Source organism: Microcaecilia unicolor, chromosome 10 (assembly GCF_901765095.1).
Source record: "Microcaecilia unicolor chromosome 10, aMicUni1.1, whole genome shotgun sequence".
Lineage (NCBI taxonomy): Eukaryota > Metazoa > Chordata > Amphibia > Gymnophiona > Siphonopidae > Microcaecilia > Microcaecilia unicolor.
In genome coordinates this window covers 184,975,635-184,999,969 of record NC_044040.1, presented here as the reverse complement: position 1 = coordinate 184,999,969, position 24,335 = coordinate 184,975,635, and the positions used below count along the sequence as shown (strand labels likewise).

Below are 24,335 nucleotides of genomic sequence, written 5' to 3'. Positions count from 1 at the left end.
GGAAAACAGCCTCAGCGGGCAAGTCCCAGGCCAGAATCCACCAAGGGGGACAACAGAAGGGGCCTCAGACGACCCTTGAGGGAGAGCTCTTTTCAGCATGTATGCTTTATGCAATAATAGCACAAAATCAGGGGAGAAAAACTCGCCCTGGGCACCCAGATCCTGTCCGGGGCTAGCCGCTCCCTGAATAGCCTCAATTCGAGGTTCCCCCCCCCCCCCCCCCCGGACTCAGGGCTCTCCGTCTCTACGGAGGCCGCGCCATGTGGAGAATTCAAAATGGCATCCGCTGCCAGCTCTGAGCGGGAAGAATCATCGCTAGCCATGCTCAGGCCAGCTCTTACACCTGTACAGCACGATTTACAGAGCCCCGCTGCTGATTTACGCTTGCCACACCAGGAACAGCGCTTTACATTCTCTGCAGCCATTGCCGAAAATGGCGTGAAAATGCAAAATCAAAAACGCCCCGATCACGGGCCCACCCCAGAGGACTTAGAAAACACTCTTACCTCACCGGACCGAGTATCACAGCTCCGGTCCCATAGAAGAATCAAAGGAAAACCTCTGTTCCATTTTTTTTTTTTTTAAACGCTGTGAGGAAAGCAGAGGTAATAAGAACTCCAGAGGCTCAGATGAGTGGGAAAGGCAGGGAAAGGCGAACCAATGTGCCTGCATCCACTGAGTGGGAAAGGACAGGGAAAAGCAAGCTAATATGTCCACATCCACGGGGGCATGGGTAAGGCAGGGAAAGGGCTGACCTATGTGCCTTCAAAGTGAAGCTGCTATAGCCTCTAACACCCCGGCTAACAACTGGCAAACCAGGAGCCACCCCCAGGCAGATTTTTGATGGAGCTCGAAGAAGCTGCAGCCACCCTGCTTGGGGAGATAGAGAATACTGAAGAGGCAGTGGAGCTGGCTGGCCATGAGGCACTGTGAAAAGTTGAGTGCTCTCTATCTCCCCCTGCTGGTTGATGGACACAACCCATACGTAATGGCTTCATCTGCTCGATGACAAGGAAATCATCATTTCCAGACAACTGACCAGAGTTGTTGAGCAGAAACCAAAAGCACTAGCATTCCCCTCCAGTGAGCCGTGTGTCCACACAGATATCTGAAATCTGCTATGCCTTCCTAATTTGCCCTTTTCCACCTTCCTACAATGCCCCTATCTGGTCAGATATGGAAAATGCAGACAGAGGTTTGTTTTCCTAACTAGGCCAACACGTTGACCAAAGACTCCAAGATGTTCTCAAACAAACCTAAAAGCAGCCCTATACCAAACAGCCTTATGATACTAATAGCATCAAATGGAAACAAAAATTTTAAATATTTACTGTTCTCTCTTAAAAAGGGCAATGCCAAGGCTGGTAAAATGAAAGCCTGACAATTAAAAGGTATCTTAGTTGCAAGGTATAACTAAACAGAGGACATAAATACATGTTTACTCTTTCAACCTTACCATCAACATGAATATTTGAAAGCTGATAGCTGCTTCCAGTCATGCTGTAGCAGGAGCAGCAGGAATAGTAGTGACAAACAGAGAATTGTCCCCACCCCTTCGATTCTTGTCTCCATCCCCACAGATTCTGTCTCTGTCCCCGTCTCATCCCTGCAGGCTCTGCCTCCATCCCCGTGGGCTCTGTCCTCATCTGCAGAAGCCTCAAATACTTAAGATTTTATATTTAAATACAACCCGTTCTGTATGCCCTAGCAGGGGAGAAATATACCCTATGAAGCAGTGTTAAGATTTTTTAATCTGTGGATGAATAAAGTCATCAACAATCTCAGGATTATGTCTAGCTCTCCTGTCTTCCACAGTCTTTCCTGCAATAGAATGTCTTCTTAGATGATGTGCTGGTAGCAGGAATGTACAGGATCTCCCATACAGATTTTGCTAGTTGTGGCCAGCATGTTTGCTTCTTTTTCCAAAAAAATCAAAATATTGTCGTCTGCATCGCTCAAATATAAATAACAGTCCAGTTCATTAACAGGCTTCAAAGCAGAAAATGACATGGGAACAAAGTTTGTCCCCATCCCCGCAGGATCTGTCCCCCATCCCATCCCTGTAGTTACTGTGGGTACCCATCCCCATGTCATTCTCTAGTGATGAATCTTTAAAGCACAGAGATTCCACCACAACTCAGCTGGACCTTGTTCAGCACAATGGGTCAGACCAGAAGCTTCAATATATGGATTTGTGCTGCTATACCACAGCTATTATACATCAGCAATTTTCAAACTATTTTTTAAACCCTGATGGTGTTTCTCTCTAAAATGACCTAATGAATATCTGTGTATTCCATAATTAACACATTGAGTAAGGCTTTGGCATACAGGATAAACAAGCCTCCTTAGAAGCAAGGAAGATTTAAAAATAAAAGACTGTTACAGTAAAACATTAACAGCTTTAGGCAAAAAAGGTAATTTGAAAATTAAATACTTTAACACAAAAAAAGCAAATAAAGTTACTAGAAATCTTGGCTCTGTTAGAAATCTTTAGAATCCACTCCAGGGCCAGGGCTTACCTGAATCCTTGTTCTTTGATTGCAAAGGCTGGAGTTTCCAAAGGGAAGATTTCAGACTGAACAAACAATTCTCGGACTCGTCGATCTATAACTTTTCCATACTGTGCTCCAGCATCAAGAATCACTACTGCTCCGTCATAGTGTTGCTGACCATCCTTGAGATCTCCTCCAGCAATCTCCAGCTGTGAACACATTTACATTTCATCATAAAATGAATGCATAAAAAACCTGATCAAAGTTTTTCTCCCACTCTGATCCTGTGGGAAAATGCCTGCGATAACTTATTTCCTCTGCTGACTTTGAACCTGACATTTCTTTCCAAGAATAAATAGGAAATATGCAGTCAGTACAATAAATTCAACTGGTTATCCAGAAATTTCTTACATGTTGATAAAGGAGCATGAAAATGCTTTAGGATCCCAACAGAAGCATTTGTGCTGTCACCTCTAGTATGGTGGACCTGGCTGCACATTTCAGATGCTCAAGAGTGCATTAAAATGATCAAAGGACGAATAGGGACCGAAGACAACAGAACAGAGGGGGCATGGCCCTACTGATATTTTGCCCCACACATCAGCAACCAGAGCAATTGAGGGTGGGGGGGGGGGGGGGGGGAGGTTATGGACAAAGCTTGGTTTGGCCCTGCCAAGCAAAAAGCTATTCCAATGCCCCTGGATGGAACAAAAGAAAGATAATAAAGAAATATTACTTAGATCCAATCTGAATATACAGAGGCTCATTTTCAAAGTACATAGACTTACAAAGTTACATAGGTTACAATGGGGCTCATTTTCAAAGCATTTAGACTTACAAAGTCTTTGGTTTGGGACTACAACAACGAAAATAGTTTTACCGTCAGGGGCTATTCTTAAATTTAAAGAAAAATCAAGTTTAAGTTTCATTCGAACATCAGATAAATAGGTTGATGAAAAAGTTTATCTTTATATTGTGTTGATTAAGACCTATTAGATCAAGCTTAAGCTCTACATACTTTAGAACTATTGCTCAAGCTGTTTTGTTACTACATCTAGACTATTGTAATTCTCTCTATTGCTCCCTCAGTCAAGAGCATAGAATGAAACTTCAATTATTAAAAAATACTTCTGCTGCGCTGATATATGGTGCAGGAGCTATTCTGAGGTCTCTCCATTATTGAATGATTTATATGGGCTCAAAGTTGATAGTCACATCTTTTCTAAACTGACATCTATCTATGATTTATAAAATTGTTTATGGGTTTAATGCAGAGTCAGTCGGTTGACATCTAATGTTTTCTAACAGTAGACCACTTTTAAGAAGTGGGAAAAGACTATTACTAGATTTACCTTCATTGGAAAATGTTAACTATAAATCATTGGGAGGAATCTTTTTTTTTTACTTCCAAAGTATTAAGTTCTGGAACAAGATTCCAGCCCAAATTCTTCAAATTAATCTTTTTTTCCAGACAGAGTTTCTTAATTGTTATTTCATTGTAAATATTGTTAACTTTCTGTAATGTGAACTGAATTTTTTCTTAAATGTTTAAGGAGTATAAAAACAAAATTTTGTTTCTTACTTCCAACTCTCTCCTTCAGCCTTCTAAACCCCTCCCACTACCATTCTTTCATTCTCAGCCCATTTCACTCCACATCACCTGGCCCCACACACTATTCTTCCAAAATACACTCTCCCAGCCTTACCCAACTCAACCTCCATCCCCAACCACCCTCATCAACCGGTCAGCCTCCTTCATCTTGTCCTAATCTCTCCAAACCAGCCCTACCCCCCCCCCCCCTCCCCATTTCTTAATTATTCCCTCACCTCTTCAGGTTTGCTGCTGGCACTGCCTTCAGCTGTTCTTTTTCTTCTGGTATCATGTGGCTTGAGTTTGACACTGATAGCTCTAACTCGCTGAGAGCAGCTTTTTAATTAGTTCAAGGGGAAAAGCCGGGAGTTGCTTAGAAGTTCATGGTCCAGACTGAGGTATCCTCAAAGAATATTAGCAAAATGGGGAAGTCAGACTATCCCGATAGAGAGGTTGTCAAAGTCTGAAGTAGCTGAGATGCATTTTAATACAGAGCTGAAAAATATGATTCCAAATTACTCTATCAACTGCTGGACAGACTGTGAATACAAATAAAACAGATATTCTGAATGGTCTGTATACGAATACCAGAAGTGTAAAAAAAAAGTAAGTGTGGAGAGTTAGAATGTATGACATTGAATAAAACTGCAGATCTCAGAGATCTAGAGGAAAGCCGAAAAATGCCAGCACCACAGTATAAATATTGAAATGACAGAATAAAGCAAACTGATGGAGGAGAGGTGTATATTAAGGATGGTACAGAGTAAAAGGTCCTGAAGAAAAACATAATGCAAAGCAAAATTCTTATGGATAGAAAATACATGCTGAAACATAACAGTAAGGATACACTACCATCCTTCTGGCTAGGCTGAGTAAACAGTGAAGTACTAAATTAAATTAGGGAAGCTAACAAAATTGGCAACATGACAACAATTGAAAGTTTTCAAATACTCCAGTACTGGTTAAATATCTAATCAGGCCTGATATACTAGGAAGGTAAAGTTTATAGATACCATAAATGATTGCTTTATGGAGCAGATGGTCTTGGAACTGATGAAAAAGGACAAGTAATCTAGATCTAGCCCTCACTGTAATGCAGGACCTGGTGTAAAGGGCAACAATGTTGGAACCATTTAGTGAATAAATCTGAAATAATCACTGAAAGAAGGATATTAAACTACAGCAGTTACATTTTAATTTTTAAAAAGGGGATTTTGATAAAATGAATAAAACTAGAATAACTAAAAAAAAAAACAGATTACAAACATTAAAAGTTTGCATGCAGTGTGGACAGTGTTTAAAAATATTATCTTAGAAGCCCACATCAAAAATAAAACATGGATCCAAAGAAGAAAATAGGAAATAGCATTAAGAACATCAAATTACAAGCAAAGAGAAAATAGCAATAAAATATTCTGACATCTTTGCAGAAATTCCACCATTTGTAACAAGTGGAATTCTAAATGAAGCTTGTTTTTTAAATCTCTTGGTGTATCGATTTCTTTAAGTATAATGTGTTCAGAAATTTTGATAATAAACAGGTACCTTACAGGGTTTACCATTTTCACACACACAAAAAAACAGCAAATTACAAATAAAGCAATTAAGAGTCAAAACAGAATCTGAAAAGAAGTTTGTCATAAAGGCAAAAATTAATAAAGCACATTTGAAGCAAAAAGCCTGTGACAGAGTCTGTTGGATGTTGAATCGCTAAATGACCTACAGGTAAAAGGGACTTTTAAGAAAGACAGAGCCATAGCAGAAAAGTTAAATCAATTATTCACTTCAGTCTTTACTGAGGAGGATATTGGAGAGATACCATCAGAGAACGTTTCTAGCATGAATGACAACTCAGATAAACTGAAGCACATCAGTGGACCCTGGAAGATATAATGGAATAAACTAACAAACCAGAATTGAATGATATATAATGGAGAATGCTAAGGAATTAAAAATAAAAGGACAGATCTATTACTGGTAATCACTAGCCTATCAACTATGGTATTAAAATCAGCTCTGGTACCCAGTGACTGGAGGATGACTAACAAAACACAAATCTTTTAACGGTACTACAATTACAATTGACCTGGGAAATTACAGACCAGCAAGTCTAACATTTGTGCTGGGCAAAATGATAGACACCATTCTGGAAAACAAAATTAATGGCCATATGTTTAAACAAGGCCTAACAGGGCAGAGTCAATAGGGATTTAGCAAAGAAGATCTTGCCTTACCAATCTTAGATTTTGTTGAAAAATTAAACAGGTGGATTAGGGTGAGCCAGTTGATATACTATATCTGGATTTTAAGAAGAAATCTGGCAAAGTTCCGCATGAGAGAATCCTGATGAAATTAAAAAATTTGTGGGATAGGAGCAGTGGTGTGCTGGAGCAGGCTCTCACAGGCTCTCGAGAGCCGTTTGTTAAGTTTTTAAGAATTTTGGGAGCCGGTTCTCCATGGCTACTTTAACAAATGGATCCCAAAATGTGGGCTTGGGCCACAATTTTCTTTTATTTCTCTTTTACTTTGCTGGCGAGAGAGAGCCCCCTGTTAACAATTTACCAGCACACCCCTGGATAGGAGGCAATGCGCTATCATGGATTGGAACTGTCTAAAAGATAGGAAACAAGACTTAAGACTAAATGGTCAGTTTTCTCAGTGGAGAAAGGTAGTAGTGGTGCACACCAAGAATCCTTACTGGGACTGCTGGTGTTTAACATATTTATAAAGGAAATAATAAGTGAGGTTATTAAGAGGCCTTTTTACTAAGCTAATGCGTGCCTAATGCAGCAAAATGGCCTAACACAGGATATGCTAAAGCATTCTGTTAGTTTTGCCATCTGTGCATACTAAGGGCGCGCTAGCATTTTTAGTGTGCGTTAAACGCTAAAGACACCCATATATTCCTAATAGGTGTCTCCAGTGCGCCTTAGCAAACAGGGCTCTGAGCATACCCTATTTGTATATTTGGTTTTCTTTTGGAAGGGGCATGTCAGGGGAGAATGGGTGTGGATACGTTAATGACCTAGTGCACTGACATTACCGCTGCACTAACTGGTTAGCACATCCATAACGCAGGAACCCTTAGTGCCTCCCAAATAGGGGGCGGTAAGTGCAATGGGCTTTGTGACTGGGAAAGACCCGTATAAGGGCAGGCTAAGCCCATTTACTAGTATAGCTTTCTAAAAGGACCCTCTAAATTTGCAGATATCAAAAATTATTCACTGGATAAGTTTTATCTGATCACAATGATATTTTGCAAATTGAATCTGTGAAAACTAGGTTAAAATATAACTAGTCCTAGCCCGGGACTGGAACTTGCTTGGTATTCTCCCTGCCTATACATATACTTCTTGATTTTCAGGAATCCTATTAAAATCTGCTTTAATAAATTGTACCCAGAGGAAACCCTTCAGATTAGAGGCAGACTTGTTGATTAGAATATTAGTTCATGATTATTTGGTTCATATCATGAGGTACTGCAGGAGGATGCTAAATAGTATCTTCCAATGTCAAAGAATGGAACCAGAGGATAGTAAAGTGGAAACAAAATATAGATAGAAGATTGACCCCACACTTAAAAAACAAATAACTGACAAATTTTTGAATACATTTGGAGAGTTCTCAGAGTATTAACTCACCCAAGCGAGACTACACACAAGTGATTTATATCTCTAAGGGTGGTTGAGCATCTCAATCATAGAACTTCGTGGTTTTTATTTTTATCTTTTACAAATCTTTTACAAAACCACAAAATAGTACTCTAATCACATAATAGTGAATAACTAAACAAAGAATTTTCCAAAATAACCAAAAAGTGTAAAAGTCAATCACTTCTATCTATTGTTCCACTCAACCTCAATCTCAATAGATATTTATAAAGGACGGCAGAGGCACCTTCCTTGGCTTTACTTTTGTTATTAGAAATCATATTGGAGTTCCTGAGGAAGTTTTTCACGAAACCCTGCAGAGTCAGACTCTTTATGATCTAAGGAGAGAATACAAGCATACCTTTGCGAGGTTGATAGATAGCCCTTACAAGGATCAGGATACACCGTGGAAAAGTTGAGAACAAAGCGATAAAGACCCGGTGTTTTTGTGGAAAGCAAGATGGATGAAAATATAAGAGCAACCCATTGAACATCTCGAAGGAGAGTCATTTGACATAATACGATAAGTGCCTCATTGTGAATTAGAAGTTTATTAGACCTTTTTTAGGTCATACATACTTTTGAAATATTTGAGATTGAGGTTGAGTGGAACAATAGATAGAAGTGATTGACTTTTACACTTTTTGGTTATTTTGGAAAATTCTTTATTTAGTTATTCACTATTATGTGATTAGAGCACTATTTTGTGGTTTTGTAAAAGATTTGTAAAAAATGAAAACTCTCCAAATGTATTCAAACATTTGTCAGTTATTTGTTTTTTTAAGTGTGGGGTCAATCTTCTATCTATATTTTGTTTCCACTTTACTATCCTCTGGTTCCAGTCTTTGATATTTGATGATTTTTACCAGGGAGTTAATTCTGGGATCAATTTTTGATTAAATAGTATCTTCCTGCAGTGGACAACTAAATAGCAGAAAGAAATGGTGTATACAGAGAAAATTAATCAATTATAGGAAAAGGATCTTGTGGACAACACATTTAAATCCACAGCTCAGTTTGTAATGGAGGTCAATAAAGCAAATAGAATACTAGAAATTATTCAGAAAGGAATGGAGAACAAGAAGGAAATTATTAACAGTCTTTTTATCGACTGAGTGTGACTACATCTTGAGTACTGTGTGCAGTTCTGGTCAACACATCTCAAAAAACATTAAACACTTTCAAAAGGAAAACTAGGATAAATGAAGAAAACAGTAAAGGTTAAGGGCCTTTTTTATTAAACCACGCTAGCAGTCCCCAGACTGACAAAGCACTTTGAATGTGTTTTGTCGGACCTGCCGCACAGGAACCGCTAGCCTGGCTTGATTAAAGAGGTCCTAAAAAAGCAGCTACAAAGTTTGCTCATCAGGTGTGAGCATTGTTTAAAAATATCATGGAAGCCCAGGCCAGATATTTCCTATGTCTTAAATGTAGAAGGAAGACCAAATGACAGCCATCACTTAAAAAGTGCGAAGAAAGAGGCTATTATAGCCAAAAACCTATCTTTCAAAAAATGCAAAAAGGATTTGAATGAAGAAAACAACACAAGCACTGACAAATCAGATGCAAAGCATTAATAAAGAAGGCAAAGAGTTTTGAAATGAAGCTTGCTATAGAGGCAAAAACTCATAATAAAGAACACTAAGTATATTCAAAGCAGGAAGCCTGTCAGGGAATCAACTGGACCCTTAGATGACCACAGGATAAGAGGCACTCAGGAAGGACAAGACCACAGCAGTGAGCCTAAATTAATTCTTTGCTTCAGTCTTTACTGAGGAAGATGTGAAGGAGCTACCCATGCCTAGATGGTATTTAATATTTACAATCTGAAAGCATGGAAACTAATCTCAGTGAACCTGTAAAATATAATAGGCCAGATTAACAAGCGAAATAGTAGCAAATCACTTGGACCAGATGGTATACACCTCAGAGTAAAGAACTCACAAATTAAACTGCAGATCTACTATTAGTAATGTAATCATTAAAAGGCTGGAGAGTGGCCAACAACGCCAATTTGTAAAAAGGTTTCAGGGGTAATACAAGAGACTACAGGCTGCTGAGCCTGACATCAGTGCCAGATTGCTGATTAAGGGTTTCAAAAGCACATTACCCTCTACTTAATGCAACTGCACTAGTGTCAGTGTTGTATCCAAGTTGGGAGTTTTGATTTTCAGATTGTTCTCTGGTGACAATCCTGTAACTTTGAAAAACAAAGTTGTAAAATTGCATGATTCTACTCAGACATTACTTTCTTCTGGCATGCACACAATCCATGGTAACTTCTGTATCTAAGGTGTGCCAGAAAAGAATGTACCACACTGCTTTCAGTTGCCAGTGAGATAGGCTATCTGACATTCAGAAACCAATTGGAGGGCTTTTTGTTTGTTAAAGCCTTTGGTTCCATAGTTTTATGAGATGTTTAACCTAATGACTACACTCATTGTTAACTGTATGTTAACTGTACACCATATAGCACACTCGCCCCCCCTGTTTACTAAGCCGTGCGGCAATGCTGACACAGCCCATTCAAAGTGAATGGGCTGTGTCAGCATTAGTGCACATGCAGCCACTAGCACAGCTTAGAAAACAGGGGGATAACCGAGCTATTATGGCTTTATATAGCTTATTAAACAAAATATAATAGACATCTGTAAAATCCTGAGTACAAAGACTTGGGGGATATGCCATGAAGTTACAAGGTAATACTTAGATTTTACTACTGATAAGTGGTATATAAAATAAGTTAGAAACATGAAATGTTTAAAACAAATAGGAAAAATATATTGTTTTCACAACCCGTAGGTAGGCACTGTCATTGCCTGATGATGTGGTAAAAACGTAGAACAAGCTGGGATTAAAAATAGGTTTGGACAAATTCCCAGATAAGTACCCATAAACCATTAAAGGAGACCAGGGGAAGGCCACTGCCGATCCCTGAGGGTAAGTAGAATTGAATCTACTTTTTGGGATCCTGCCAGATACTTGTGACTTGAATCGGCCTCCATTGGAAACACCACACTAGGTTGATGGACCTTTCGTCTTACCCAGTATGGCAACTCTTATATTCTGAGTTCTTAACTAGTACCAGTAAAGAGAACAGCTTCCCCTATCAAGAAGGCTAAACTGGTTATGGATCTTAAGTTTGGAGAAGACAACTGAGAGGAGCTATGAAGTTTGATAAAAGGGAATTGCTAAAGACTCTTTGCCCTTTTAAGCAATACTAAAACAAGATGACACTCTTTGAAACAAATACATAACCCATTTAAAATACATTGGAGAAAAGTATGTTTTAAAAATTAAAATGTAAAATTTGTTGCCAGAAGATGTGGTCAAGGCAGGTGACACTGATGGGTTTCAAAAAGGATTAGATAAGCGTCTGGAATCAAGTCTATAAACCACTATTAGCCACATAGTCTTGGGAAAGCCGGCACCTATCTTTGGATGTGAACAAGAAGGAATGGGATTTACTCCTTGGTATCCCATTGGATACTTGTGCTCTGGATTGTCCACTGATACAGACAAGACGATGGCTTGGCTCACCTTAGGTCTGATCCAGTAAGAAATTTTTTATGGTCTTAGTGCCAGAGGAAAACAGCAGTTGTTCTGGAGACAGTGCCAGCAGTAAACTTCCCAAAAAAGTGCGAGGACTAGAGCATATCCTAGGAGAAGAGCATCAGGGTCAACTGAAGCTAACACTGGCTTTAGAATAAAGAACATAGCATTAGAGAATAACTGGTTACATGAAAATTGGGGGAAAAAACCGATAACCATATACTTCACCTGTGTTTCATCAGGGTGAAATACATTACAGCCTACTTGCAATTTCTTGCCAGAGCTATGTATTTAAATAAGCCCCACCTTTCACCTTAGCGTTTTTCAACCACCCAGCCTCAAATGCTCATAGATCTTATGCCTTGGAAAAGTCTGATTAAGCATCAGCTTCTCTGTGCCACAAGAGAGGCATTTTCAATATGACGTCCAAAATCCAAATAGGAAATACGGCAATTTTTGAAGCCACAAAACATCTTTTTTTCCGAAAATACTGTTTGTAACTAGGTTTTGTGTTCAGTGCATTTATCTTTTCAGGCCATTTTTGAAAAAAAAAAGTGCAAGTGAAAAACGTAGAAAAACAAGTCATTGGGGATGTAGAAGGAGCCTTGTAGACTGGTCCCCCAGACATCCTAGGAGAGCAATGGGGCACTGCTATGGACTTCATATAAATGCTCCCAGGTACAGTCTCACTGTTGTACCCTCACCTTGTCTGTTAAGCCCTCCAAAACCCACTACCATCAACCCACAACTGTAAACCACTATAATAACCCTTATGGGTGAAAGGGCACCTATATATGGGTACAGTGGGTTTCTGGTGAGTTTTGGAGGGCTCACAGTTTCCACCAGAATTGTAACAGGTAGGGGAATGTATGCACTGCACCCACCACTACATTATTCCAGGGACCTGCATGCTGCTTTAATAGACCTGGCTATAACATCTGAGGCTGTCATAGAGGCTGGCGAGTACTATTGTTATTCACATTTTTGGGGGGTGGGAGAGGGTCAGCGACCGCTGGGAGAGTAAAGGGGGTGGTGGTCATCCAAGCACCTTTTTGTGCCTTATTTGTTATAAAAACAGGTCTAGACCAAACTTGTTTAAATTTTTGCTCTGGAAATTTTCGTTTTGTTTCATTATGGCACACTACTACTACTACTAAACATTTCTAGAGCGCTACTAGGGTTACGTAGCGCTGTACAGTTTAACAAAGAAGGACAGTCCCTGCTCGAAGGAGCTTACAATCTAAAGGACGAAATGTCAAGTTGGGGCAGTCAAGATTTCCTGAATAGAGGTGTAGTGGTTAGGTGCCGAAGGTGACATTAAAGAGGTGGGCTTTGAGCAAGGATCTGAAGATGGGCAGGGAGGGGGCCTGGCGTATGGGCTCAGGGAGTTTATTCCAAGCATGAGGTGAGGCGAGGCAGAAAGGGCGGAGCCTGGAGTTGGCCCTAATCCTGCCTTGGAAATGTCCCTAACACACCCCCTTGTGATCTGTATGCACTGCAGATGAATTGCATAGATAGGTTTTGAAAATACCGACTGGACGTTTTGAGAAGAAATTTGTCCAAATGGTGCTTTGTGACAATTTTTGGACATTTTTCTCTTTCGAAAATGAGCCTCAAAGTGACACACTCCAGCATGTGACCTTTCCAACACAGCCTGGTTGATATTCAGTGTGGGAAAATATTCTGAAGCCACTACACTGTTAAATTAATAACACTGGCTAAAGACTGACAGTTACATTTATTTTAAACTTACTGGCTTGCTTGATTTATAAGTTTATATGGGTTAAATTCAGAAATTAGTCAACTTTTGATTTTTTTTTTTTTTTCAAATAGTAGATCTTATCTGAGAAGTGGGAAATGATTAATGTTGGATTTTCCATCTATGAAGAAGGTTAATTCAACGTATCAGGGAACCTTTTGACTTCCAAAGCATTAGATTTGGAACAGCACTCCAGTTTATATACGTCAGAATACTCCCTATTTTTTATTTAGGAAATTTCTGAAAACTTATTTGTTTTCAAAATAAAAGTTTGTTATTTTCTACTTGATTGAACATATGATTGTAAATTCCCACGAATGTGAAGTTTCTTTATTGTAATCTGCTTTGAAAGGTGCGTTAAGGGCGGGATAGAAGTCTGTAATAAGTGTGACAATTAGCTACATATGCTGGCAAAACTGTGAAGGTAAAATGGGTAACCTGCACAAAGATGGCTTTTAATAGCCCCTCGCTCTCATAAGCGCTGAAATTCATTGTATTTTTTAATGTGAAAACTTTTGTATTAGTAAAACAAATAAGAAAGCACAATAAACAGTGTAAATGTTTTATTTTCCTCCCCTCCCCCAATAATACAACCATAAACTAGCAACCCCCTATCCCTATCACAACCCTCCCCTTAAGCCTATCCATCCTCCCTTCTTACCTGCCTTAAACAACTACTTATACCCGAAGCTACAGGGACATGCATTCTTATAACCCCCCCAAGCAGCAAGCAATATAAAAGATTAAATCCCCAAACTGCAACCCACCTACTCTCATCCAAATCTAAACCCAAACCAATAAAGTACAGAACGTTTGGCACCATAAACCAGCACCAATGAAAAAAGAACCATGCCTCTTATAGGGCCCTGTTTACTAAGCCGCGTTAGAGGTGCGTTAGTGTTTTTAACAGTTGTTATCCATGTACATGCCTATAATATCCTTATAGGCGCCTATACAGTTAATGCGCAGGCTAATTGTAGGTGCATTAAAAATGCTAACACGCCTTGGTAAATAGGGCCCATAGTGTGTTAATGTGCAAACTATGTCCCCGTGAACTCAGAGACCATAAGTCTCAGTTATAGCAATGATTGCATTTTTCATTTGTACAATTATTTTGCATTTTAATTTATTACTTTAGAATTTTTATATAATTGTAACGTCTATTTGTTTCAATGTTGTGATTATGATCAGTTTGTTTTATTGTAACCCACTCAGATGTTATGATGTGCAGACTATAAATTTTGTTAAATACATACATACAGTAATAACCCCAGGCAAACAAAAAATGTTTTCAACGTTTAAGGGATCCCCTAGCCCAGGGGTAGGCAATTCCGGTCCTCGAGAGCCACAGGCAGGTCAGGTTTTCAGGACATCCACAATGAATATGCAAGAGATAGATTTGCATGCCAGAGGCAGTGCTTGCAAATCTATCTCCTGCATATTCATTGTGGATGTCCTGAAAACCTGACCTGCCTGCAGCTCTCGAGGACCGGAGTTGCCTACCCCTGCCCTAGCCGCTCTACCCTCCCACATAGCCAACTGATGGATATCATTTCTCCAGTGCCAATATTTTGGGGGTTCTGGAAATGTCCAATATTGAAGTATACACTTGCGACACACTAAACATAGGGAAGGAAAATGGGACTTGATATACCGCCTTTCTGAGGTTTTTGCAACTACATTCAAAGTGGTTTACATATATTCAGGTACTTATTTTTGTACCAGGGCCAATGAACCCAGAGTCACAAGGAGCTGCAGTGGGCATCAAACTCAGTTCCCTAAGATCAAAGTCCACTGCATTAACCACTAGGCTACTCCATAGTTTATGAAAAAGAAGAGTGGTGCCCTTGCCAGCTCCTCGAAAATCCAAGTTTATCCAATAAAAGCTGGTCTACTATCCCTTCATTGTTTTTTTTTAAATAGTAAAACTACATAAAGTTTTAACAAAGCAAAGTTATGAGGCTTGTTCAATTAGGCCAAGCTAAAAGATCTTTATGGAGTTTTCATACACATACCATGTAATTCCTTGATTACTTAACACAATATTGAGCTCTAAATGAGTCTGGCTTCACATACTGTTCTTTTTACACTGTGAAACTATTGCAGGATTACATGCAGAACAGCTTTCTAATATCTAACGTTCATCCCACAATTGATTATTAAACTCCATTGCCATGCATATAATCTAAGAGTGAAGGTATCTCCCTATGTGGGATTGGTTATTTCAGGATTAATTTAAAACTCACTCTCTGATCTCCTCCTAGTATGAACACAAGCTGCAGAAAGTCTAGGGCAAAATACATATTTACTACTGGACTAAAAGGTAAAGACATTAGATAGATACTTATAACAAACTAACCCACAAACACAACTAATGATTTTGGTATCCTCTTTAAAATGAAAGCCTTGCTGTTCTGTAGAGGTGTCCCAGACCCGAACATTATACAAACCATTAGCTTTAAAAAAGAAGAGATGAACATATCATTAAATATTGATTGAGAATTTTAGTGTTCAGAATACTCTCCAGTATCTAAATTTACAAGTATTTATGTCCACCGCTGTTTCACCTTTACCATACATTCCACATGCTCTCACTTTGTTCCGGTATATACCCTCTGTGGTACTTGCAACATTCGCCATATCGAATCTGATTTACTAAGACTTTTTTCTTTCCCATTCTGTGTCTATGACGATGCCTAGTTATAGAACTGCCCTTTAACTGCACAACCTGTAATGGGGTAGGAAAGGTGCGGAAACTCATGTGGAGTGAGCACTGCAAGTTAGTCTATGATACTCTAGTATATGCTGTCAACGTTGCTGTTAGAATGGATGCATTTACCACCTCTTAATTGCATTCATGCTGTGAACACAATTAATGTGTGGCAAAAAACTTTTATGTATAATATCTGTACGGGAACCTATTGGAAGCGCTTCTACACTTAGCACTTACTTTACACGTAAACCATGCATTAATCTTTATATCTAATGCACAGTAAGGACTGGAATCAGTAAATGGAGCCCATGTTAGGTGCCATTAAAATCCGTGCTGAATGCCACCTTTATAAAATAGTGCTTAGCGTAGATTCACGTGCCCAACTTTGAGCACAAGGACTTATGCTTGCCAAAAGCCGATATAAATTCTTGCACCCAATCGATGATGGCAGTTGGGTGCACAAATCCAAGTATTCTATAACATCGTGCCTAATTTCTGGCAACAGCACTGAACCGCCCATGCCCCATTTATAGTTGCATGCAAGACAATTTAGGCACGCAGTGTTACAGAATAGCACAGGCAGATCTGCGTACAAGTCCTAATTAACATCAATAATTGTTAACTGCTCATTAACAAGATCTGGGAGTCACACACAAATTTGGTCAACCTTTATAGAAGCTGGGAGTAAATGCAAAACGTTATCACATATTAATAAATAGGCACTATAATGTATTACTGTACACATGAAAATCATGCAAGCTATTTCAGCATATAAGAGACAGCGAACAAATGTTTTCCACAATTACTTTTAATAATTATTAAAAACATGAAAACAAATCATAGCTTAATATATATTATGAAATATTGTTGGAAATATTTCTTAGTGGTGTGAGAATGCAATTCTCATCAGAATGATAATTTGTGTGAATTTGCGGCAAACTTATCCAATCTTGCAATATTTTTACCTAACCTGAACAAATTAAACACCATTAAGTTACCTTCTGGGTGATATGTCTATAGTTTGGGCAGCATTTCACGATCTAATAGTTTCCAGCAGAATCAGGTTAACCACTGTTCTCTGCTATAGCTTAGTATCCCAGCGTAGCACCTCAAACATTTGTGAAGGCAAATATTACACAGTTTTCCACCAACTTTGGAAATTAACCAATTCACTTATGAAAAAGTACCGACTCTTGTAAACGGTATAGTGCTGCCCTTGCACATACTACAGGGAAAAAAGTACTCACTGCTGCTCCTGAAACATGCTTCCCAAAATGCATGCTGATTAAAAGACTTTGGATTTGGATTTTAGATTTAATCAATCCGAACAGCAGTTTCACATTTATTAATTGGGATTTACTAACTGCCTTAATGAAGACACAGTCACCCAAGGGGGTGTACAGCAGATATAGCTTGACATCAAACTTGCATAACAATTGCAAAATGACCAAATAGAAGAATAATCAATGAGGTAAAACCTGGGAGATATTAGTCCTGTAACTTGGATTCAGTTTGACATGATGCAGTATCAGAAATATAACTCTTTACCAGCTCTGTAAAACAATCATATAACAAATATTGTACCATTCATATTCTGCTACTTGATAATAGGCAGCACGGAAGAACAACATTCATATTAAACATGACACAATATCAGCACTCTACAAATGAAAACAGCTTAGGCACGTATTTAGAACACAGATATTATGATGCTAATGCTGTTGTACGAGACGGTGTTATTAAGATGCTTCATCCTGTTGTACCAATACCATCCCAACGCTCACCAGGTGGCAAGACCTCCAAGGCACGGGGTTCAGGGTAGGCAGAGCCACACATCCCCGGAGGAAGTTTGACTAAACTTCCGAACAGCTCCTCTGGTAGAGCTTTAAACCCAGCACTCCAAGGGGTACTCGCCTGCACCAAGGTAATTTTGTCGTATTTTACCAGGGGCGCAGGACGCAGCGGCATTTAACATTTATTTCTACCATGCTCAGCTTCCCCAGTCCGAGGGGAAAGGTGGGGGGTGTTAAGAGAAAAGGCAGGGAAGGAGGACGCAGAAGAAATATGTTGGTCACAAATACCACACACACATTCTCTCTGCTACCCTGGCTCTGACATTTACTAAGACGGAGAAGAAGGGGGAGGGGGGCTAGAAAGGAGGCAAACTGAAAACGGGGCCGCCGCCGCCGTGCTGTCTACGGTGGCCTTGATGCCTGGGGGGGGGTCTCCTTCCGTCAGGGACCCAGCGCCCCTCTCTCCACCCCACTATTCTCCGAACCCAACCGCCTCTCAGTCAGGAAGGGCCTGTTCCGGGGACTCTCCCGGCACGGCCACCCCACGCCTCTCCTCTCCGGCCGGGCCCATTTGCCACCACCACTGACCTTGGAATCGCCGTTGCAGAGAGCCATGGGTGCCAGATGCCACGGTCGGGCGGGGAGCGCGGGAAGCAGAGCGCCGTGCGGGGTCTACAGGAGTCTTTCGCGCCGGCCGGAGATGAGATAATCCGGCAGCAATGTGTGTGTGACCTCCCCCAGCCCTCGCCGTCTCCCCGCCTCCTCTCTCTCTCTCCCTCCTGCCACCGAGAGGGGACGCCCGTGGACAGTGGGAAATGAGCCCCGCTTCCCGCAACTGAGAGAAAGGGGGCGCTAGACGCAATAGCGGCCATCTTTCTTTCTGGCGTATAAGTCTGGTAAGACAATTGGGATGAAGGAAATACTTCTGAGGTTAAATAAAAATATAGCTAAGCTCTTCGCCTTAGGACTTCAACCTTTATTTTTTCCCCCTAATTCACAGTATTTGATGAAGATTACGTATTTAATTTAGCTTGTAGATTATTTTCTTTCATTTCGACCCAAATCACAAATGGCCGACAAGTGGCTTAAAATCCTGTCACGTGACACACACAGGCCTTTCTGTTTATTGGCTGAATTATGCTCTCAGGGTCATTCGTTCCTTTCTAAATAGTAACCCGCCGGAATCAGGGCTTCCTAGTTTGTAGTTCCACCTGCTCTTCTCAATGGGAACTTAGTTAATCTGTTCGCCTCCCTTATACCATGGGCTACACTCAATACCTAGTTTCAGGAGGAACTACTAAAGCAAAGGACCTCTTGCTCGGAACCGGTCAGGAAGTCGGGGCTGGTGAAATGCTGACGAGGAGTTTGACACTTCCGAGCGGCGCGGGCTGGAGGCTCTGAATATATATCGTTTTTTGTCGGTGGAGGCGGGACCAGAGGTCCGGTGGCAGCGCGCGTGGAGGGCGACACCAAGGGCAGTAGCCATTCTGTCACGTCTAGACACATGTAAGAGGTTCCAGCTTTTCTCGTTTCCAAAGACACGCCTGAAGTGGTATATTTTCCACCGGGTTGCGCTTTCACTTAAAGCGGAAGACTTGTCTCGTTTGAATGCAGGTCTGTGAAACTTCTATGTTTTAACTGGCTAGTTCTGGAAATAAGATTAATGCTTAATTTGTTCAGTTATATTGCAGTTACAGTGGAACCTTTTTAATGACGGTACTACTTTTGCAAATTACATTTTGGAAGGAAGTAATTGCCTGTCTCTTATTTTGAGTTTTTATGGCAGGAAAAATAATAAGTGTATGTAGTATTACTTTTTAAAAATCAGTGTTCAACATTACGAGGGTACCTTTGTATTGGATTTTGTATAAATTGTACTCTAATATAAGTGATTTCCCCCTGGTGAAATAGGAAAAATAAAAGCCAAACTTTCAAACCATGGTTAACTGAAGCTTTTTCCTTTTGAGGAATATATCGGGGGTGGGGGGGGGAGGATAATATTATTATTCGTTACATTTGTATCCCACATATACAATATGGCTTACATAATACCATGAAGGCATTCACCAAATCCGGTACGGAATAGGTACAAAATGTTGTATTGGGATAGGGAAGATATGTTGTATTGGGATAGGGAAGATAAGATTCAATCAAGTTGGGTTGAGGTAAAAGAGTTCATTAATGTCCAATACGATCTTTAATAGTGAGGTGTTGCAGGTGAGAATTAAGTTAAGTGAGAAATGTGTTTTCCAGCCCATGGTAGGGAGTTGGAAGAATACAGTAACATTTTTGTAACTGTCTTTCTTTTTCTTTTCCCCCTCCCCCAACATAGTGTGTTGAGCTAATCAAAGCAATCTGGAATGGCACCGGTACTTGCTCACAAAGATAGCAGGCAACGCCGGCAAAACCTTCAGCCCTTTAACATCAACATTAATGAAGAAAATTTCCACACCAAAGTTGAAGAGGGCAGAGAAGCCTTGTTACAAGACTATGATACCCTGTTCCTAATGTGGTCACAGGCTATAAAGGAGAACTGGGAAATATTTCGTTACTGTTGTTTCTTTATGTCTTGCAAGGAATTCCATTAGGTTTAGCAGGAAGCATTCCTTTGATCTTGCAGACCAAGAACGTTAGTTATACAGACCAAGCTTTTTTCAGTTTTGTGTTCTGGCCATTCAGTCTTAAGCTGCTTTGGGCACCTTTGGTGGATGCTGTATACATCAAGAAATTTGGACGAAGGAAATCCTGGCTGGTTCCAACACAGTATATTTTGGGGTTCTTCATGATATATTTATCTACTAAAGTTGATACTCTATTGGAAATGATCGTCATAGTCCTGATATAATTGCTTTGACTGTTGCGTTTTTTATTTTTGAGGTTTTGGCTGCAACCCAGGACATAGCAGTAGATGGGCTGGGCATTAACTATGCTATCCAGACAAAATGTGGGTTATGCTTCAACTTGCAATTCTGTGGGTCAAACAGCAGGATACTTTATGGGCAATGTTTTGTTCCTGGCTCTTGAATCAGCAGATTTCTGTAACAAGTATTTACGGCTTACCCCCGCAGTCAAGAGGAATTGTTACCCTTGCAGGTATTATTAGCTAGTACTTTTAAATATAATGATAATGTATATAGATGGAATTTTGCTAGTGTTCTGCAGTTTTGGTTTTTTAACATTTATGTTTAAAACAATTTAAATTACAGTTTTTTATGATGTATTAAGTTAGAAATCCCGGTTTTTTGTAAGACTTTCCTCCCTTATCTGTCTTCAGGTTACAGTTTAATATTTATGTACCCTACTGCTTGAAAGACCAAGAGGCATATTTTCAAAGCACTTTGGGAGGCTAAGTTCCATAGGTTTCTATGGAACTTTGGGAGGCTAAGTGCTTTGAAAATGAGCCCCCAAGGTTGAATAGAAAACTTGGGTATGCTTACAGCTGATATAAACCGGTTTAGGACGTTATATAATAATGTTCGGGCCATGTTCATGTTATCACTGGGAATATGATAGCTCTGTTTAAGTGAATTGTTAGGCATACAATCAGCCAATGCGAGCAAGAGATGCAGAACAGTCAGGCAACTCTCTTGCCAGGAAATACCATTTGCACCTGTTGCTGGTGGTAATGTTTTCTAAACAAATAGAAAAAGTTCAAAACCAGTGGGTGGGAGGACCTACCTTCTACTCCTGCTGTCATGCGGTAAATAGAAATAAGTCTGAAAAGTTCCCTGATAGAAAATAAGCAGTACCTATGCAAATACGATTTTAGTCACATTGCTGAACATAATAAATGACAGCACACAGACCAGTATGACCTATTTATCTAGTCTGCCCAGTAAGGTGGCCAGAGTTGTACCTCCTGCTCCATGCAGGTTACATCCCTCTACATGTTATGAACAGGTCTCAACAAGTTATTTTCTCAAATAAGTTTTTTTTTTTTTTTTAGAACCAGTGTAGTGCACTCAATTTTATATTTTAATTTGTTAATCTTATTGATAATTTAACTGCTTTAAGAATGTTCATAGGGTTTTAAATAAAAGTTAGAAAAAGTAAGCAAATTGTTCCAAACACTCTTTAAAGCTCATCTAGGTGTAGGAAAGCTCCCGTTAAGTGTTAGAATATGTTGGCAGTGAGCACAAAAAAGTATTTTGACCTTCCATAACATATGCCTTGAAGAACAACAGCTTCCTTAGGTTTAAGATGCATTATTGTTAGAAATATAGGAGAGTGCAGCCTATGATAATCATGATGTACTCTACCAGGTGCTGGAAAGATCCCTAACTAAACATTTTACTACATAGATTAAGTATATTGGCATGTGTTCTTCCAGAAAGTCGATACAGTTTCCATATGAAAAGATCACTTTAAAAAAAAAAAGGTGAGCAGGTTAATTGACCATGTTTGTTTTACCCATTGGGCCAGAGAAACCCTCCTCTCATGAAAGTCAGCAGTGGTAGATCAGAGAATTTATTTGCTTATCCTTGTGCATGATCTGTAAGTCCAATCTGTCATATAAGGAGGGAAGCACAGTAGTTGGTAAGAAAATACGTTTTCATTAAGAGGGTGGTGCACACCTGGAATAGATTTTCAGCAGAGGTTACAGGAGCTGTTACAACTGTAGCAAAATCCAGCCATGTAAAAGATAAATACAAAAGGACCTTAGTAATGGATGGAGGAAGAAGACCACAGATAATAAAGAGCTGTGCGATGGGTAAGCCAACTAGTCCTTTTCTGTTCATTTCTATATATTTTTTAGCTCTCTTGGCTATGCAGTTTTACCTTTGACCTCTTGTAATAGTTTATTATCCCTTAGGGGCCCTTTTGCTAAACCATGTTTAAGTATTTAATGCTTGGTTTATGCCACATTAACTGCTAGTGCAGAGCTTTGTTAAGGGGCTTTGCTGTATTTTTGCAGTTAGCATGCAGTAAATCGGGCATTAAGTGCTTTCAGGGGCATGGCATGGAAGATACTTAGCAGTTAGCGCACTGCACTTTATACATGTTAATGCAAAGTTAACATGGGTCCATTTACCACCTCCTAGGTAGGAAGTGCTTCCATGTTAACCAGGAGCAGATACTGCATGTTAATCTGAATGTTAAGGTACAGCCTGCAGTGGAAAATACTGGGAAGACCTCCCCCCCCCCTGCCAAAATAGGTGCAGCATTAAATCTGAAGCTACTGTGTGGTAAAGTCCTGTGTTAAGCTGTGGTAACTGCAAATTTTTTACCATGACTTAGTAAAAGGCTGTTAGAGTTGGAAGCTCATGTTCTTGACATTTCTATACATATTAAAAAGTTGGGAACTGGCAAAATACCATCTACATCTTAAAATTCTGCCTCTTCCAGATTTCATGTTTTTCTGGGGAGCAGTTTTTTTAATCACTACAACCATAGTTGCCCTGCTGAAAAAAGAAGATCAGAAAGGACTGCAACAGCGAGAAGAAACACAAAACATCAAGGAAACTTATAGACTGCTATTCAGCATTGTTCAGATGCCTGCAGTCCTTTCCTTCTGCTTCCTGATTTTAACAGCAAAAGTGAGTAAACAACTGGGGGTCTCCAAGCTGTGTGAATGGAAACCATTGGGTTGTGAAGGATTTTTAATAGGCACAAAGAAAATTAACACATCAAAGAGTACAGCAGGATAATGAGGCTTTTTTAAAAATATAATTTGTTTAGCTTTTAGATGTAATTACTTTTTCCAAATCTGAGCTGAAGGTGTTACATTCAGATACAGTAGTATTTCCCTTCCCAAGAGGGTTTACAGTTTTGATAAAATTGAGTCTGTAAAGCAATGGTTCCCAAACCTGGTCCTGGAGTCTGGTTTTCAGGATATTCAGACTGTCTCCACTGCATGCAGATCTCTCATGAATATTCATTGTGGATTTCCTGAAAACTTGACTGGCTGGGGTGCTTCCAGGACCAAGTTTGGGAACCACTGCTGTAAAGTGTGCTTTATTTTGATTTCATTGCATGATTATTTATTTATTTGGGGGGGGGATCTTATGATGATTATCATACAGTTCAGAAATGAGTGCTAAAACACTGTATTAAATAGGGCCCTTGCCTACCACTCAAACAACTGCATTATGTGGCACTCTGCAAAGACCCAGGTACAGTTGCAGGTCATTGCTGAAGTGAAGTTCATGCTGTATAGAGAAGGATGGAAATAGCTGTGATTTGAGTATCTCTGTCTCAGTTGTAGCCTTTCTATGTACCCTTCTGCAGTGTGGCAAGAAGCAGGATGGAGAAGGGTCTGAATAGGCTTCAAGCCTAAGAATTGAAGGGAACAAGCTAGCCAAAATACAAACTCAGAATTCATAATTGTATTGTCACAAAAACTATAGAAATACGATGGAAGATAAGGATTGTAAGCCTTATCTGGTTTGCTCACTGTACTTCCTGGTGTTTGCCATAGAGTCCAGTAAATCGCTAGTTTTCTTTTCACTGTTCTGCAGCTAGAAGCCTTCTGTGCTTATTCCCAGACTTTCTAGAATTCTATTATTATTTCCATTGCCTCTCCCTCTTCTGAATGGCCATTACATGCATCCATGACCCTTTTTATGAAGAAATATATTCTATTACTTCCTTTGGATCCTGACAATATAACTTGTTGTCCTAATAATTATTTTCTGCTAAAAAGGAAAAAAAAAGTTTATTTCTAGTGCCTTCTTTATACTTGGAGATATTTTAAGGTTTCTCTTGTGTCTCTCTGGCTCTTCTCTTTTCTAAGGTTTGCATATTTAGGTGCTTAAGACCTTTATGTTTTTTTATGTCACCTA

General features: G+C 39.7%; 2 protein-coding genes across 2 annotated transcripts in view; one reads left to right on the top strand and one right to left on the bottom strand.

The window, feature by feature from the left end:
- Positions 1-18,340, bottom strand: part of GMPS (guanine monophosphate synthase) — an 85,623-nt gene extending 67,283 nt beyond the window's left edge. Inside the window, exons 1-2 of the mRNA XM_030216485.1 lie at positions 18,142-18,340; positions 2,523-2,704 (exon numbers count right to left, since the gene is read on the bottom strand). Of these exons, the coding sequence (XP_030072345.1) occupies positions 2,523-2,704; positions 18,142-18,168 (209 nt within the window). The 5' untranslated portion in view covers positions 18,169-18,340. The remainder of the gene's footprint in view (positions 1-2,522; positions 2,705-18,141) is intronic.
- Positions 18,341-18,870: 530 nt separating this feature from the next.
- SLC33A1 (solute carrier family 33 member 1) lies at positions 18,871-23,201 on the top strand. Its single transcript, XM_030215664.1, is given in 7 exon segments — positions 18,871-19,105; positions 19,886-20,046; positions 20,049-20,366; positions 20,369-20,463; positions 20,465-20,614; positions 20,616-20,646; positions 22,900-23,201. Coding segments are annotated over 6 exon segments (1,029 nt in total). The 5' UTR covers positions 18,871-19,105; positions 19,886-19,913.
- The last annotated feature ends 1,134 nt before the right edge of the window (positions 23,202-24,335 follow it).